This window comes from Galeopterus variegatus, unplaced genomic scaffold (assembly GCF_000696425.1).
Source record: "Galeopterus variegatus unplaced genomic scaffold, G_variegatus-3.0.2 Scaffold1737, whole genome shotgun sequence".
Classification (NCBI taxonomy): domain Eukaryota; kingdom Metazoa; phylum Chordata; class Mammalia; order Dermoptera; family Cynocephalidae; genus Galeopterus; species Galeopterus variegatus.
In genome coordinates this window covers 197,273-215,660 of record NW_007727848.1, presented here as the reverse complement: position 1 = coordinate 215,660, position 18,388 = coordinate 197,273, and the positions used below count along the sequence as shown (strand labels likewise).

Here is an 18,388-nt window from a genome sequence, read left to right as displayed (position 1 = left end):
CCCATAATGAGGGCTACAGAGGAAGGTAGGAAACCAGGTAAGCAGGAAACTCAACCTGGTGCACAGATGAAGGAGGGCCCCGTGGAAGGGCCATTTGGACTGGAGAGTAAGTGAGGACATTTAACTGGGAGTGAAGTGGGGATGGGGTGGAGACCGAGGATCGGCCGGCAAGGCTCTGGTGGTCTTCCCTGCCCGTCAGCCTCTCGAATGCCCACAGAGACCCCTGAACTGAGGAGGTCCAGACAGCTGCTGTTAGTTCCAGCAGCCACTGCAGCAAATATAGGATTCTTTTGAAGGTGAGATAAATATCACAGCAGAGAAAGACCGCTGGTGAATCCACCTGCAAGGAACCGGGGAGGGGTGGAATGCAGTCATCACCAGGGCGTGGCTGGGTCATGGATGCGAGGTTGTGACCCACTTCCTGCTGCAGTGCCACGTGGAAGCCGTGGTCTCAGGAGCCCGTGGTCTGGGCACCCATCTCTCTCCAGTAATTGCTGTTTGCTCCAAACTCATTTCTCTGACCAAAGTCTGGGCTTAACTCACCACCAGCTTCCAGCCTTACACTCTTTACAGGCCTGTAACATTGTGAGCTAGTCAATCCCAAAATAGCCCGCAGCGTCGTATGAAAATAGGCTTCCTGTGGTTCCACGGGAATATACAGTTTCCACGATTTCACTGCAAAATCCAGGGCTGTGTCATTTGTTAACAGCTCTAAGCTTGGGAAGAACTTAACTGCTTTGACTGGACTCTTTAGAATTAGTAATATTAAGCCTAAAAAGAGGGTCTGCTGGTTTCTAAAAGATTCTGGACTTGTGTACACCCACCAATCCTGAGGTACAGCTATTTGCTGAGGTCCCATAGCATTCAGGGCACGGTGCACTGGGGAGGTGGGGACCTCGAGGAGTGCCACATGGTGCAGTCTAGGAAGAGAGGGAAGCTCACAGCCCTGACGTGATGCTAGGCCCCTAGGGTGAGTATCGTGTGGGGGACATGCCAGTCAGTGCCCAGGAATACAGGTGTCTGGGGGAGGCAGGGTGGGTTGGTGGGAATTGCTGGGGGCTCCACGTTTCTTCTGCTGCTGGTCTGAGGGAGGTGAAGTGGGTCCTGGTGATCTCTGCGTGTCAGTGAGGAAGAAAAGGCAGGAGGTTTCAGAGGACTGGTGGTTATCCACCAGAGGCATTCCAGCTGCGACCAGCATCCAAGCCCCACATCACTGAGTGCAGAAAAGCAGTCAGTGTGCACAGTGCAGACACGCTCCTGACGTCGGAGAGAGGGAGGGTGTGCAGCACTGTGGTCTGGGGGCTTAGCACAAGCGGGCAGGACTCTGAGCCCAGAGGGAAGGGATGGGCAAATGAGGCATGGGGACTAGGGTTCGGAGAGCAGCTCCAAGGAACAAAGGCTGACTGCTGGCCAAGGGTCACAGCTCGGTGGGATGTGCAGAGGAAAAGTGGGGACAAAAAGAGGCACGGTGTGGGGAGTTAGGAGGCCTGAGGGCTGTGAGACCGAGGCGGGCTTCCGTCCTTCTGAGCCTTAGCACATCGTCTGCAAGATGAAGTTGCGTGAAGAAAAGCACTCCGTGTTTTACTTACTGCATGTGTTCAGTGGCGGCCAAGATGCAGCACGGGAAAGTCAGAGTTCCCCAAATGCTGCGACCCCCGAGTCCTTTCAGTCCTTCGAGGAAGAGCAGACTTCATTCACTCCCTCGCTCACTTGGAAGACGTCACACAGGAGGGGACCGGAGTGAGATGCCCTCGCTGACGTCTGGGAACTTGGGGCAGTGGAGAGGACGGAGGCAGAGCCCGGGCAGAGCTGCGGGTCTGGAGGGGGCAGGGCTGGCTGCAGGAGAGCTGTCTCTGCTGCGCCTGCGGACCCTGTGACGACGTGGAGGGAGGGTCGTAAGGGGGCTGCAGAGGACAAGATGATGACATCGTGGTCTGCCTTCCTCGTGGAATGTTAAGTGGCCACTGAGGTTGACCATCAAGATCCAGGCTGGGTAACTGTCCGGCAAGACAATCACGGTGCGTGAAGTGGGTGACATTTTCTGCAGATGGTTGTGATTCCAACTGTGTAATCACACAAATGCATACAGAGAGACTGCGGAGAAGAGCCAGTAATGAAATCTGTGGTGTTAATGCAATTTAAGTTTTCTTTAAAGAATGGTTTCCCTTAATGTGACTAATCTGATTTTTAAAAATGAAATTGAAGCAGATAGAGTATTCCCTTGGGAATACAGTTGGGAGATACAGTTTAATTCCCTTCCAGCAGTACATTTGGGGTGAGTTCATTGATGGTTTTCTGACTGTTCTGATGTCTCAATCCTATAATAAATCTGTCAGCCCGTGGTGACAGTAGTGGCCTGCTGCAAGGAAATGGAGATGGTAGGAGGATGTTCCGACAGCCAGGTTGTCCTTCAGGTCACAGCCGAGACACACAGGCTGCTCAGTGGGGAGGACAGCCCGCTTCCTCGAGCTGGTGCCGTGAGTGTGGCTCTTCATGTGACCGTGCTCCAGACACCAGGAGAGGCTGGGACAGCCCTGCGGGTTGCCTCTTGCCCATCTCTACCCCTGTGGTTCTAACACTTCCATTCTCATCTTTTGGGTTTTTTTTCCTGAAGAAAAGTGGGGAGTGGGACCCGAGGTATGTGGCTGCGGTGGGATGCGAGAGTCCTGTGCTCTGTGGGGACACCTGTCCACGCTGTCCTCTGTGCCGCACTGGGTGGCTCCCTCAGGATGGAATTGTGTTTGAGTTGTGGTTTTGGTGAAAGAAATTAACTGGAGATATTTAAACTAATTTGTTTAAAAATCACAAAGGCCGATCTATTAATACACTCTCACAGCTACCAGAATATTCCTTACCTATTTGTCCCTGATGGCAGAAGGTAACTGGTACCAGGGAGGTGGGGTGAGCAGGTGTGGCCGTGGGGGCCGTCCCATCTGGGGGAGCTGAAGAATTATCCCTGCTTCATGGCGCCCCACTCCTCGTTCCAGCCAGAAATAGTTTTCCTCACAGTCCAGTACGTCCGTCTGTCTGATTTGCTTTCTGTGCGTCTCTCCCTCTGTCATTCGTACCCTGGTCATTCTCTTTCCAGCTTGATGCCACCCTTTTTTCTTCTTTTTTTTTTTTTTCCTTTTTGTCTTTTTTCATGACCGGCAACGGATTGCAACCCTCAGTGTCGCGCCCGCACCGGCCCGGGACCGGCAACGGGATCGCAACCCTCGGTGCTGCCCCCTGCACCTTGCTCAGCCAGTGAGCGGGAACCGGTCTGTATGTGGGATCCGAACCCTCGGCGGGAGCGCCACCACGCTTCCCAAGCGGCGCACTGTAGCAGTGCGCCACCGGGCCGGCCCCCTTTTTTCTTCTTTAACAGCTCAGTTGCTATTTTTTTTTTTTTTTTTTCCTTTTTTTTGTCTTTTTTCGTGTCCGGCAATGGATCGCAACCCTCAGTGTCGCGCCCGCACCGGCCCGGGACCGGCAACGGGATCGCAACCCTCGGTGCTGCCCCCTGCACCTTGCTCAGCCAGTGAGCGGGAACCGGTCTGTATGTGGGATCCGAACCCTCGGCGGGAGCGCCACCACGCTTCCCAAGCGGCGCACTGTAGCAGTGCGCCACCGGGCCGGCCCCCTTTTTTCTTCTTTAACAGCTCAGTTGCTATTATGATTTGCACTATTCAGTTTATATGACATAGAAACATCTAGAATGATCTGCCATATAAGGGCGAGCTGTGCTTTTGTTTTTCGTTCTTTTTTTCCATGTAAAAGCATCTCATGTCCTGGCCACTGTGAACAGTGACAGATTACACACTTCACACAATATTTCAAAAAGAAGGGCGTTTCTTGCAGCCTGCCCTGTAGGCAAGCAGTTTTGGTTGTTACATTAACCACAACAAACAGCTTCACATCTGGAATCTTTGAGCAGGGGGAGCAGAAACTTTCGACGAGGTCCTTGCCTGTTCTCTGCTTCGCCAGTGACCGAGCAAAGAGAGACTGGTAGCCCCGGGCCAGTCCCAGTTCACATTCCTGGTGGCCGGATCTCCGGGGGGCCAGTGCCGGACTTTGGCAGGTTAGCTCACAAACGCACAGCTGGGTTAAGCAACTGCCCGTCCCCGTCCCCACGGAAGGCAGAGGCCTTCTTCAGCTCACCTTCCCTGGCTACTTCTTCCTCCAGGAGCCACGCCACCTCCCGCGTCCGTCATCTTGCACTTTTCTCCCTGAATGTATTTGAAATGGCTGTTATTGGTCCTTCCAAGGCTGCGGAAAGGGGAGACTTGGGCCAAACAAGACAGAGGGCTCCTTGTGTAGCGAGGCCTGTGGCCCGAAAGGTGTGTGTGCACATACACACACATGCCTAGGGCACTCGTGTCTGTGCATGCGAAGCCTCGGGCACACCGCGGGGATGAGACCGCAGCACGGCGCTTGCAGGCTGCAGAAGAGGGACAGTGCGCAGTGACCCGCAGCAGGAACCTCTGGCCTCTTCTCTGGCAGGAAAAACTGTGAAGCCTGAAATCCTTTTTCTCTCCTCTTATACCTTCAGAGTGCCTGTGGAACTTCAGCAAAAATATGACCCGCATTTTCTGTTTTATCAGCCTTTTACCTTCTCAGTTCCCCTTTAATAAAGTGTTAGTTGCCTCTAAGATGTTTCTCATTTTTTTAGACTTTTAATGACTTGGGAAAATACTTCAAAAGGATGTGATGTTTTTCTGTCTGCTATTTGTTATGTATTAACTTTTTAACCCTTGCTTTTTTTTTTTTTTTTGTCTTTTTCTGTGTCCGGCAACGGATTGCAACCTCAGTGTCGCCCCCGTACCGGACCGGGACTGGCAACGGGATCGCAACCCTCGGTGTTGCTCCCGCGCCTCGCTCAGCCAGTGAGCGGGAACCGGTCTGTATGTGGGATCTGAACCCTCGGCGGGAGCGCCGCCGCGCTTCCCAAGCGGCGCACTGTAGCAGTGCACCACTGGGCCGGCCCTTAACCCTTGCTTTTGAGGAAAAGCTGTCAAGTTGGGAATGTGGGCTGGCACTTAGATGAGGCCTGTAAAGATTATTATTATTATCAAAAGCAGAGAAAGAGAGCTAAAACCTGGGTGTGTAGCCAGTGGGGATATTTTATTAAATTCCCTTTGATCTATCTATCATAGGCAAAAAAGAAGAGAGAAAAAATCACAGAATCTCAGGGCTGGACCTAAACAAACAAACAAACGGAAGGAGACCCTACAAAATTTAGAACTGTTTCTCGTACTTATATTTTTGATAGCAGTGTTGGTATTGTTATTTTGAGACTGCTGAAGGCATTGTGGGCCGATGCAAGGCTTGTGTCATTGATAGTTGGGAGAAAGAAAATACATATTGTGTTAGTTTCCTGGGGATGCTCTAAGAAATTACCACAAACTTGGTGGCTTAAAATGACAGAAATTTATCTTTCCACAGTTCTAGAGGCCAGAACTCCAAAATCAGCACGTCAGCAGGGTTGGTTCTTTCTGGAGACTCTGAGGGAGAATTATTGTGTAATTGTTACAATATTCTATAAGTCTTTTTTTTTTTTTCCTTTTTGTCTTTTTTCATGACCGGTAACGGGATCGCAACCCTCGGTGTCACGCCCGTACCACGACCGGCAACAGGATTGCAACCCTCGGTGTTGCGCCCGCACCGCGCTCAACCAGTGAGCAGACCGGTCTCTATATGGGATCCAAACCCTTGGCGGGAGCGCCGCTGAGCTCCCAAGCACTGCACTCTACTGAGTGCGCCACCGGGCCGGCCCTGTATAAGTCTTTCAAAGTAACCATTGTCTTTGTAGTTATTTCTCCCTTTTTCTATGTTAGGGTGCATTTTCTCTCCTTTTTACTTAATTTGTTTTTGCTACATGTTCATCTTATTGAATATTTCAAGGAAAAAAGTTTTAAAAGAAAGGAATCTCAGGGCTGGCTGAGATTCACCCAGCTGATGTGGCCATAATCTCCTCGACTCCACAACCTCACGCTGGTCCCCAGTCGGTCATCAAAAAGCTTCAGTGAAAGTGAAGCCCGCACCAAGGTACCTGTTCCGTCTTGGGGCAGCTCTGGCCAGCCTTTCTGAGCATGTGCTTCTCTGATGCAGTTAGTAGAGACTGGGCAAAGGGTGGAAGGAGGTTCACTGTGTGAATTTCCACAGAAGGAAGTCCTGTACTGTGTCTCACAACTCCTTGTATGTCTTTGTAGTGTCCGCTTTTGGAATTCAAAACAACATGTCCACATTCTAAATCACTGTCAAAGGTAGTAATACAAGTTAAAAAAACCAAAACAAAACATGAGAACAAGCTAAATGATAAACAGCAAGGAAACATGAGGGCAAAATATGACAGAGGAAGTCTATCTACAGATAATGTGGCAGGGAAAGTAAACGTGTTAGAACTCCCCTGTAAGAAGAAAAAGATCAACAAGTTGTGTTAAAACCAAAATCCAATTATATACTGCTTTGAAGAGAGATGGCCACAGAGTTAGCACAGAAGACTAACATCAGTTGTTTGGGAGTGTTTAGCAAAGAAGTGGATGATTACAGGTGATTTGAGAACCACGTGGGAGAACCTTTGGAGAGAGTCTCAAGTGGAAGGAAGGAGCCAGAGGTGCCAGTGGCAGGGGCAGCAGGATTGGGCCAGGGAGGTGGTGACGGCAGAGTGGGCATGGGGTCCAGTCTGGGCTCAGAGCCTACAGGACTTCCTGAGGGGTGGGGCGAAGGGATCTGGTCACGGAGGTGACCCCAATTTCCCTTCTGTAGGAGGGATGATAATATGTCATGAGGATAAGTGGACACTTGTGGGCATCTAATGCCTGACACCCACAGTATAGACTGAAGACACACGGGATCCCCAGGAGATGCTCCTGCACCCCTGGCCCCCACAGACCTGATGAATCAGAATCTGTCCTTTAACCAGACTCCCAAATGATGCAGTAATGATGCTCAGAGCAGCCCTCGATGTTTAATAAAAAACAAAACTTGAAGGATGGGCCATGTCAGTAACAGTAATATCATACAGCCTAAGCATGAAAAACAGTGTCAGAACCTTTGAAATCTGCAGGACCAAGTGAAATTTAGTCCTCATTTCTATCGAAGTAACGTGATTGCCGTAGCTCTCATTTCTGTCTTACACTCCAGGATCTGCTGTGTGGAATACGATGGAATTCTTCTTATTAGCACAGTTAACTTTGCTTCTGTTTTAAAAAATCATTGCCAGAGACCAGCTCCGCAGGGTTTGTTGAACCTGAATAGGTGGTGTGGTGTCGGCGAAAGAAAGAGACAGACTACAAATGTCTAGTGCAAGTGTGGACAACAACCACATCAATCTTGATTTATTTATATTTTTACTTAATCTTTTTCACATTGATTTATCTTTTAATCAAAATATTTTTTATTTCATCTCTATTGAAAATAAAGGCCAAAATGTTCCAAAGCACTCACGCTGTGACAAAAACACCCACTCATGCATCAATAGTTCACCCCAAGGCCTGTGGCTTGTGGCCAGGAAACTGTAGAATAGCAGCATGTTTGGCTTTAAAGAGCATCAGACTTTTGGTTTGAACTATAATACTTAACCTTCTTAGCTTACAATTTAACCCTTTTTTAATCTTAGTTATACTTATGTTTAGCAATTTAATAATGTTCATGTTTATATCAACTATGCTAATTTTTAACCAACTAAAACCATATTACTTATATCATGATTTTATATAATAAAATGCAACAATAAATCTCTATTACTGTTAAATGATTCTAAATTATACACTAAACTAAAACCTGTTAATATCCAAACTTGTTTATATTTTTGTACTATTTTACTTATTTATCTCTATAATGAAACCTTTTACTTCCCTGCCAATAGACTCTGGAAATAGCACAGTGGACAAAGTGAAAAGTTAAATGATCCTTCTTAAATTTATCAAAATACGTAGTGTCATATTTATTATTATTATGGAATGATATGTTCTTGGTGAGTCAAGTGAAGCAGTGGGAACAAAGAAATCTGTTACTGGTTGAGATCAATTAGTTGTAAACATCACTGCACTCGGACCCACCGTCTCCCCAAGGGACGTGGATAGAATTTTTAACACAATAACTTCATTCCACATGTACAAGAGCATGATCACAGCTATAATGGATCAATGCACACATCACTAACGGGAAAGATCAACAACAAAATTAAATCAAGCCAACCCATACCAGAAACATGCATCAAAAACACCTTTAGTTCTAACAATACCTTTTAAATAAACCTAAATCTAAACTAAATTTTGATGTATTAAAATCTAAAAAAAATTTTGGTGTATTATTAACATGTTCTTTGAGAAACTCCAGGGCCCTTGGAATCTCCCAAAGCCACACTAAGCCAAAAGGTGAGGCCTTCTAATTCTGGGAAGCCTTGTCAAGTAACCAAAGGTGAACAAACAGGAAATTCCACGGAGCCATGCCAAACGCACAGGGCCCACTTGCAACCTGCTGAACAAGGGGTATCACTCCTTTGGCTCCCATGCCGTTCCCTATAGCAGGACGGCTCTCGACAAATTATCAGTAGTGAGCAAAACTATTCTCTTTACTCAACTTCTGATTTATACAACTAGGAAGAAAAAGTGAAAATGTTTGGTGGGGGGCTTCATTTCCTACTTACCCTGCTCTCACAGTTTGTGTCTCTGCCTTTTCTTGTGGGATGTTAGGGCCCCCGTGTCTTCAGTGTCCACATGTGTCTCAGTAGTATTTCAACTGTAAGACTCTATCAACCCTGACAGGTCAGCCGGAAAGGCTGGCACCTAACACTGATATGCCTTTTAACCCCCTTCCTCCCTCCTCCCCAAAAAGCAGCAGTAGAAGGTCCTTTTCCATAATGGATAACATGTGTACCTCAAGAGGAAATATACAAAGTCTCCTCCCAGTTCCCTCCTCTAGCTTATGCAATATTACCAGTTTTTTTGTGTATCCTTTAGGAAATAGTCCATGGATTTACAAACATATACACATTTAAAAAGGAAGCCCTTTGGGGCTGGCCCGGTGGTGCACTGCTACAGTGCACCACTTGGGAGCGCGGTGGCGTTCCCGCCGAGGGTTCGGATCCCACATACAGACCGGTTCCCGCTCACTGGCTGAGCGAGGTGCGGGTGCGACACCGAGGGTTGCGATCCCGTTGCCGGTCCCGGTCCGGTACGGGCGCGACACTGAGGGTTGCGATCCGTTGCCGGTCACGAAAAAAGGCAAAAAGGTAAAAAAAAAAAAAAAAAGGAAGCCTTTTTAAGACTGATAAAATAACCTTTTATAATGAACATATAATTGTCTTGAGCCATGTGTTGAATAAATCTTCAAAGTACATAAAACAAAAACTTTGAAACAGAGGAAAGAATCATGGAAACTGTAGGAGTGGCAATGCGTTGATATTAATCTGATCAGAATATAAAAATAAATGAAGTAAAATGATGTATTAAATTTTGCAGTACAAAGCAAATCTGAGTGAGTTTATGAAAGCAGGAATTACCTACCATGGGATGTGGACTAGGATGCTCTGGGTTTTGTTTCTGACTTTGTGCCTCTCTGGCTGATCTTGGGCAAGTTACTCAGGTTCTCTAAGCCTCAAGCTCTCAAGGGAGAGGTTGAGATCGCAAGAGTACCTCTTTCTTTGGGTGATCTCATGTGAGATGCTCACATACCAGGCTTAGCACAAGGCCTGAGAGTCAACACCTAGGGAGGGGCAGCAGTCACTGATACCTGTGTACAACTTGCAGATTTTAGAAATCTGTAAGTGAGCAAAAGACATCCTGCATCCACCTAGAAGTAAGAGAATACTTCCCTAAATTACATATTGAGTCAAAGCAGGTGGGGCGGGGGGGTCCCTGAGGTCCTGATCTTCTCCCTCCACCCTCGTTCCAAGACTCCCCACCCCGACTCCCCATCTCAGTTAACGGAACTCTGTTCTTCCAGCGGCGCAAGCCACGAGCTTGGAGCCGTCTTGACTTGTCCCATCTCCATCTGCACTGCTGCCACCTTCTATTCAGGTGATGGCCAGAGCCTCCTGACTGGTATCATCTTCCTGCTCTCTCCTTCCCTGCTTCAGTCGACTTTCAGCAAAGCAGCCAGCGTCAAAAACAAGTCAGCACGTCCGCTCACAACTCTGCAAAGGTTGCCTTCCTTGCCCACAGAAGTCCTTTCTGTGTACACGGGGCACCCCTTGGTCACCCCACCCACCCCACCTGCACGTGGTGTGCTCATCCGTCACCTGCTCCCCTCCCCACATTTACTCGTGGTGGGGGTCTTTACTTCTTTCAGATCTTTCACCTTCTCATGAGACCCTGCCTGTGAACACATTAAAAGACTGTACTCTCTGTCCTCTTCCCCTGCTTTTTGTTGTTGTCCTTTTTCAATATCCCTGCTTTATTTTCATCGCTAACACTTATCACCGACTTGCATGTTTTTCTTATTTACCTTGCTTATTGTCTCTGAACCGCAAGTGCCAGAGGAATTGAAGATTTTCTGTGTTTTTGTCATTGCTGTGTCCTGACTGCCCAGAGTGGTGCTGGCACTCAGTAAGACTTCAGCATTTGTGGAATACACAAATGGAAAAAGGAGTCAGTGAAAATGAAAAATATATGCAATGTATGTTAAGCTGACTTTTAGGGGTAGATTCATAGCCCTATTCTTTGTTAGAAGTTTAAAATATGAAAGCAAGTGAACTGAGATCTTGTCAAAAGAGGTTCATAAATTAATAAAACTCACAGAAGGCAGGAAGAAGTAAATTATAAAAATTAAATTAACAAAACAGAAAAATAGAATTGTAAGTGTAAAAGTTAGGGCTTGGTAAAAAGCAGTAAATTAAATAACATTGCATGTCCCATCCTGATAAATCTAACCAATAAAGGAGAAAAAGGCAAAAATAAAATCATAAATTAAAATATTACATATCCAAAGTAGTTTTAAAATGACAATTATAATAAATTGGGAAATCTTGATAAGATGGGAAAGTATGCATTACCAAAGATGCATCAAGACATTGAAAGTTGAGTAAAATTAACCAAAACGTGAGCAAGAATTTGAAGCTTTCAATTAATTACCTCCCCGAATGGCTCTAAATTCTTATGGTTTCTTTGATACTTTTAAGAATCCACTCATTTCAATGAATGTATAAATTATTACTAAGCACAAAACATTATGAAAAATCTACCTAATTCATTTTGTAAAGCTAGTGTAACTTGGAAACAAACACCAACGTAAAATTATACTGAATCAAATTTAGTAAGCACGGATCAAAAAATCCTACAAAACGGCATTAAACAACGTGTCAAAATAGTGAACCATCATAACTATCTTGCCAAGAAAGAAAGAACGGTTTAATGTTAGGCAGCCTATTAACACTGCAAGTTATATCAAAAAGCAGTCTCTCAATAGGTGCTGAAAAGGCTATCGATAAAATTCAATATGGTCCTTATCAAAGCTCTTTTAAAACTAGTAATGTAAGGTTTCTTCTTAATATAATAAAGACTTACAGTGTAAGATCTGTAATGTAAAGTACCTAATGAGGGTCCTAGAAGACAAGGACCAACTCCTCTGTTATAAAACCCCCATGATACCAGCTATGCCTTTTGAATAGAAGATGTGCAGTAAATAATTGTTGAATAAACTAAATATGTACTTTAGACCTGCTGCCAACATCACATTTAGTGAAACAGTAAAAGAATTCCCATTAAAATCAGAATGCTTAGTATCATCGATATTTAACATTGTTCTAGAAGTTCTGGCTAAAATATTACCATGATTTATAACCATTAGGAAGGAGAAACAAAACTATCCCTATTTGTAAACAATTACATCAATACTTACCTAAAATTCCCGAAGGATGAGCTGAGAAATATTTTTCTTAGCTGAGACAGTTTAGAAAAATGAACAGATACAACATGAAACCAAATCATTCTCAAAGGCTTCGAGGAAAGAAAGGGACCGGTAATAAAGGGGGACTTGTCTGATGATTATGAAAATGTTCTCTGGAGAATTGGTTCAGGTGCTTTTGGCTGCAGTAACAGACACCCCAATTCAGCCAGCTAAAAAAGCAAGAGCCATCCCCTATGATACAACGTCACCAAGAGGGAAGCCCTGGATTAACGTGGTGGCTTAGCAGCTTCCACGGGGACCTGCACCCCTGTGTGTCCATGCGGGTCCTCGCTGGTTCTCGCTGCAGGATGTCTGCCTGGGTTCTCACAGATCCAGAAAGGTCCACTCCCTCGAGCATAATGTGTGATTTATTTGGGCTCCAGCTTTTGAATCTGTACAAGGGGAATAAACACTGTGTATTTCATAGTATTAGTATAGGGCTTGAATGACATGATGCATGTGAGATACTTGTATTTTCAAGAAAATGAACTTGGCATGTAATAAGACCCTCACTGAGTAGTGATTCTGTCCCTTCCTTCCTGTGCTGAGAGGGCACTTTGTCAGAGTCAGGCAATCTGAGTGCTCTCCCGAAAACTCAGTCAATTCTTATTTTTTACCTTTCAAATTTTTGTTCTCACCATGCTTATTTGTGATTTTGGAGTGGAAATTACGATTTTAAGGTGCTTTCAATTCCAGAGTCATGTGCCCTCGAATCAAGTGTATCTTTTTGGGAACATCTTTCAGATGATCTCTCTGAAGTCCGGGGTTCTCCCTGTGGGTGTCACACATGTAGCGAAGTCTTCCTGCCTTCACTTCCCTGAGTCTCTCTGCCTCAGTCAGTACTGGGCCCATCTTCTCTCAGTTTCTCTGCCCTGGGGGAGCCTGAATGTTCACCCTGGTCAGAGTCTTGCTGACAGCTCTGCTTTTAGCCCAGGGAGCAGACCTGCAGCAGTGGTCTGGGTGCTGGTGTCTGTGAGGGCCACCTGCCCTGGCTCAGCGGGTTCGGATTGCACCTCAGTGCCTTCACCTGGCAGGGAGCCTTGAGCGGCTTACCATGAAGCCACAGTCCCGCTTCCTCTACCCTTTAGCTTCAACCACAGGCTTTCCAGCACTTTCCATACTTGCGGTTGCCAAGTTTTTTCACCTAAGGGTTTATGTTTTTGACAACTACATAATTTATCCACCTCCTGTCTGTTCTGTTTCTATTCTATGTCTAATGCCTCTCCATCTCCACGATCAAATATTTCAGTCCCATCCCATGAAATCCTGGCAGTATCCGAGTGTGACCGTTAACATGCAAGTATTAAGTTGGAGACAGGTACCAATGTTTCTCATTACTGTCCAATGTATGTGGCCATGCTGCTGGGGACATTACAAGTACAGCCCAAGCCACATCTCTGTCACCAAGATCACACACCGCCCCCCCAACACCTGTGATAGGGAGTTGGGGTCCTCCCCCTGACTCACATTCTCAGGAGGAATGGCTTAGCCCAGGTGTGCTGGACTGGAGCAGCCAGTTCCTCCTGTCACACCAGAAACAGGTGTGTTTCTGGAAATGGCCACATGTGCTCAGCACAGTATGGCAGAGACAAAGCCCAAATCCAAATTGCCACTTATCCCTTCTTCAGTCATTCATCTCCCATTATTCATGGCACATCTGCCACATGTCAGGTGCTGTTCTGGGTACCAGGGTGAATGGTATCCCATCCTCATGCGCAGAGAGCTCAGAAAATTGTGCTACACTGTGGTGGATGCAGGGATACCGACACACACATGGCATTCTGGATGCCACAAGGACAGGGCTGCTTACTCCATCCAGGAGGGTGGTGACAGGCAATGAGATGCGGCTTCCTTGAGTTGGCGATTTGAGCTGAGAAATGGGCATTAGCCTGCTGAGAGGTCGGGGAGGAGGGCTGCGTGAGGTGGGGTGTGGTATTCCAGGAAGAGTGGTCTGCACGGTGACAGCTCAGGAGATGCTTTCAAGCAAGGGCCCTGGGGAGGGTGAACAGGAGTCATACAATTCAGAGGCTGTTGGGAGATAAGGAATAAGGCAGGGCCGTGAGAAGTAAGACTCTGAAGTAGATGGAACCTTCTTGTCCCTCAGAAAGGCACTTGGCTTACAGTGAGTGAATGGGTGGATATGGGGTCACCTGTGCAGAGTGGGAATGATATGGGGAGGTGAGCAGGCCTGGTGCAGGGTGGACGGGTGAGTCCACGTCCCCTGTCCTGAGTGAGACACCTGCCTAAATCTCGAGAAGCACCTGGGCTGGAGACGGCTGCAGGAAGTCAGGACGTGGGCTGTGACAAACTGTGAGAGTGAGGGCAGTGTGGAGGGTGGAACACAGAAGGTGCTGACCCCGGGGAGGGCTGACTGTGCAGACTGGCGGGGCGGGGTGGGGTGGGGTGGGGCAGCCCCAGGCTGGGGGCCCTGGCGTCGTCCACAGCCGCGCTCTGTCTGCCCTCTGCTCTCTGCCTCCCCGTGCTGCCGCCTGCCAGACTGTTCTTCCCAACAAAAGACTGGCCCAGCTCCTGTCCTCACACGTCGCGGGGGAGCAGCCGCAGTAGAGAGGGGAGGGTCACACTGAGGCAGTGGGGCTGCCCAGCCATCCCTGTGGCACAAGGTGTGGGCAGGGTGGCCCCACCTAGCAGGGGCAGTGCCAGTTAACATCTCTGACACTTTCTTACCAATCTTGCTGAATCTGGTGTCGTCTCAAATCATGCAGAGTCTCTCGGTGGGGTAAGAGGAGATGGCAGTAAGGAATGAGCAGATGATGTGCCAGCTGGGAAGCCTGGGTCACCAGGGTCCCGCGTCAAGTCCCAGCCATTAGTCTCCCGTCTGCTGGGTTCTCTCACCCTCTCCAGCCTGAGCCTCTTCCTCTCCAGTCCCATCCTGTGGCGAGAGATGCATGTCACAGGGGGTCTGGTGCTCCGTCCTGCTGAGCATTCCTTCTTCAGGGTCACGTGCACACTCCTGCTCCATGCCAGGCTGACCCTGCGTGCTACACATGCTGACCCCTGGACTCTCGACGCCTGGGCGCTGTGAGGCTGCTGCTGTCCTCACCTCCCGCCATCCTTGCTTCTGTGTCTGCTGGAGAAAATCTTCCTGTAACTTTGGCTTCCTCCCAGAATGTTCTATAGTTTTCTTCCTGTAAATGAACCATCCGTCACAAATCTACCCCCACAGGGTAAGAGATGCTGGCAGCGCCCCGCAGCTCCTGCTGTCCCCACCATGCATATTGTCCCCACTGCCTGCCATCCCACACCACTTGGCCCTGCCGCTCCAGTCACTTTTTTGCTGCTGTCTGTGGCCACTGTGCACTGCTCGCTTCTTTGAGGACTTTGGAATCTATCTGCTCCGTCTCCCATATATTCCTTCCCAGGTCACTGTCAGCAAGTGGGTAACCCAGCACCCATTTCCATGCCCAGCACGGCCATCCGCGTGGGCACGGGACCCCGGAGTCCACACCCACACCCCCTCCTCCAGCCGCACCCTGTGCTCGCCCCGCCCACCTGCCCACACTGGGGCTGTGTCCACCCCACAGTCACCGTGAGCCCCTGCTGTCCCCAGGAACATGCTCTCCTCCCTTCCCGCTCCCTGTGCCCGCAGTGCCCCAGACCCCTGCCTCTCCCTTGTGCTGGCTTCTGCTCAGAGCAGACGCAAGGCCACATCTTGTTCTGACCTTGCTTCGACCTTGGGGAGGACCGGTCACGGTCACTTCTTTATTAAGAATTCCCCTTTCCCTCTGAGGTCCTGCATGACTCCCAGTCCCCTGCTTCTCCCACTTCTCCCGGCCACCATCCCCCACCTGGGGTGCTTTCTGTCCTGTCCTGTTGTGGGCACTTGTCTCCCCTGCACTTTCCCTCAGCCATCGGTGGCTCTTCTCCCCCCTGCACACCGCCTTGGTGATCGCACGCACACCCACGCTTTTCTTACCGCCTTTACACGCAAGACCACAAGGCCACCTCCGCCCTAACACATCCATGGGGGACTTTTCATCTGCCTGGCCGGGCCCCTTTTTGAGACCATGTCTCCATCCTCATCCACACTGAGTTCGCTCCGTCCTCGTTACCTCTTCCTTCTCTCCTCTCCTGCTCTCCTCTCCTTCTCTGTCAAAGGCCTTCACTGTGTCTGCCCAGACCATTACAGTGGCCTCTTCTTTTTCACTCTTTAACTTTTAAATTGTATAACGTATAAGGGGATCCAGATAAAAATAAAACACAATCTCTGCCCTTGAGAAACGCATGATCATGGCTGGTGCAGCGGGTGAGGGGCAGGGGTCGTGCCACACAAGAGGAGGTGGTCTCTGCTACAGGTGGCATCAGGCTGGTTGCTCTGCACCCGACACGTGAATGCACGCATGGCCTGTGTTTCTGTTCTACATTCTGTCAGCACATTTGTTGATTGCCAAGATCTGAGTTATGCCAGCTGTAGGGGCTTGAGGCATCTTGCACACCCTGGCCAGAGTCTCTCCAGGAGTCAGTCACACTGCGTCAGAGGGAGATTTGCAAATGGACACCTTACACAGTATTCACACAGGGCAGCTTCTGTGACACTTGAGTTTCTGTCTGGGTTAAATGAGGCCTCACTCAAATAGACCTAAAGTTCCTCACAAAATTAGCTTAATCTAGGAAACACCCAAAGCTCCCACAGTTTCTTTTCTTGTCTGTTTATTTATATATTCAGTATTCTGTAGTGTTATCCACATGATCAGAACGACCAGATCTGAAAACAGCGTCTAATGCGGCAGCTCAGAGTTAGGGCGAGATTCGGAGCAGGGCGACCAGCCCGTTCCCTCCGTGTTCTTCACCCCGGCTGGAAGCTGAGACGTAGCTGGCTTCTTAGATCCTCACCCTTGGAGGAGCCAAGCTCTGGCAGCCTCCAGGGGGAACAGAGATTCCACAGACTCCTCAAGCCCAGCCCTGCTGCCAGCATTTGCCCTGGTGGGTTGTCTGCCTGTCTGTGAACGTGGGCTCACCTGGATGCAAACCCAGCAGGTGGGAATGGAGACCTTACTTCAGAAATGGCCACCAGCAAACTGTGTTCAGAGGGGTTGTGGAGCTGCTGGTAATAATTCTGGGTGGAGAGTCAGGAGACCAGGGTCATCTTTGCAGTTCTTCCCACAGGTAGCTGCAGGCCGATATTTACCTCGCTGCGGCTGATTTCCTCGATCCTCTGCAGAGCTGCCCTGTTTTTAGCGTTCAGGTTTCAGTTTAGGACGTCTGAGCGTCTTCCCCACCCCATCACTGTCCACCGCCCTTCCTGTGACCCTGCCGTGCTCTGTGAGTGTGTGTGTGGCCCTTCAGCATTCTCTCCCTCCAGTAGAGTGGAGGCTCCATGAGGGCAGGGAGGGGACCGTGTGTGGCCCCCTGGATACTGCATCCCAGGTGCCCTGCTCTATCTGCATGTGTTGGGTCCTTGATGTGCACTAATTGAGTAAATGACTGGGCAAGTGGCCCCGGCCCCTCCACCCTGGACTCAGCCTGGTGTGATGAGTGGTGGGTTTTCTCCTCTCTGCTCACATATGGTTTGTCTGTCTTTCAGGAGCCCAGCAGCCGGGGCCACCGTATTACACCGACCCTGGAGGACCAGGGATGAATCCTGTCGGGAATACCATGGCAATGGCCTTACAGGTCCAGCCCAATTCACCCCAGGGGAGCATGGCCTACCCACCCCCTCCTTCCTACTGCAACACGCCCCCGCCCCCCTACGAACAGGTGGTGAAGGCCAAGTAGCAGGGACGCTGCCGTGTGAAGGAGGAGGGACGGGAGAGGGTCTTTCTCTCGGCTTTCCCTGTCCCCACTGATGTTCACTTCCAGGAATGGTCTCATGAGCCGCTAAGGGCAAATACCTTCAAAGCAAGCACAGCTTTCTTTCAAGTTTTCCATGGAGAACAATATTTGAATCCACATGGTGTCTCCTCTGTTCTTCTGTTTCTCATGCAATCTTTGCTCCCTGGAGGAGCATGGCGACAGTCCCCAAGATGCGACCAGATCCTCAGAGAAGGGGGAGGGCAGTGCCGGTGTGGGGGGGTGACATATGGAGCACCTGGCAGGTGGCTGTACAGTGTGGTCCCTGCATCCTTCTGCTCCACTCCTGTCCTGAAGACAGGCCTCCCTCTGCATGTCAGGGCAGAGCAGCGTGTGAAGGTTTCATTGCAAGACCAGGGGCCCAAGCTGGACGTCCACGGCTATCTGAAGATCACTAAGGAAAGTTATTGGAATTCATGGGAAATTGTTCCCTGCCCCAAATGGGGACATTGCATTTTATTTTGCAACTCATGGTCTGAGTCGCAAAAAAAAGAATGTTTTCTCCCTTTTTCATGCATTTATGGAAGTGCGTATATGGTATCCGGTCATTTGAGGTCAGACTGGGAGTGTATCTTCGCTAGATGTCACTGCCTGTCGGTGTGCTGTCGGGCCCAGAGGCTCCTGCAACCTTCCCCAGGCAGCTCTGCTGCTGGGTTCTGACAGACACTTTGAAAGCAGAGGGGCACATCTGGCTGAGGCATCCCCGCAG

The 18,388-nt window shown here is 48.9% G+C and overlaps 1 protein-coding gene across 1 annotated transcript in view; it reads left to right on the top strand.

Moving 5' to 3' along the window:
- VOPP1 (vesicular, overexpressed in cancer, prosurvival protein 1) overlaps positions 1 to 17,715 on the top strand; it is a 48,478-nt gene extending 30,763 nt beyond the window's left edge. Inside the window, exon 5 of the mRNA XM_008578663.1 lies at positions 17,414 to 17,715. Within this exon, the coding sequence (XP_008576885.1) occupies positions 17,414 to 17,604 (191 nt within the window). The 3' untranslated portion in view covers positions 17,605 to 17,715. The remainder of the gene's footprint in view (positions 1 to 17,413) is intronic.
- Positions 17,716 to 18,388: the final 673 nt, after the last annotated feature.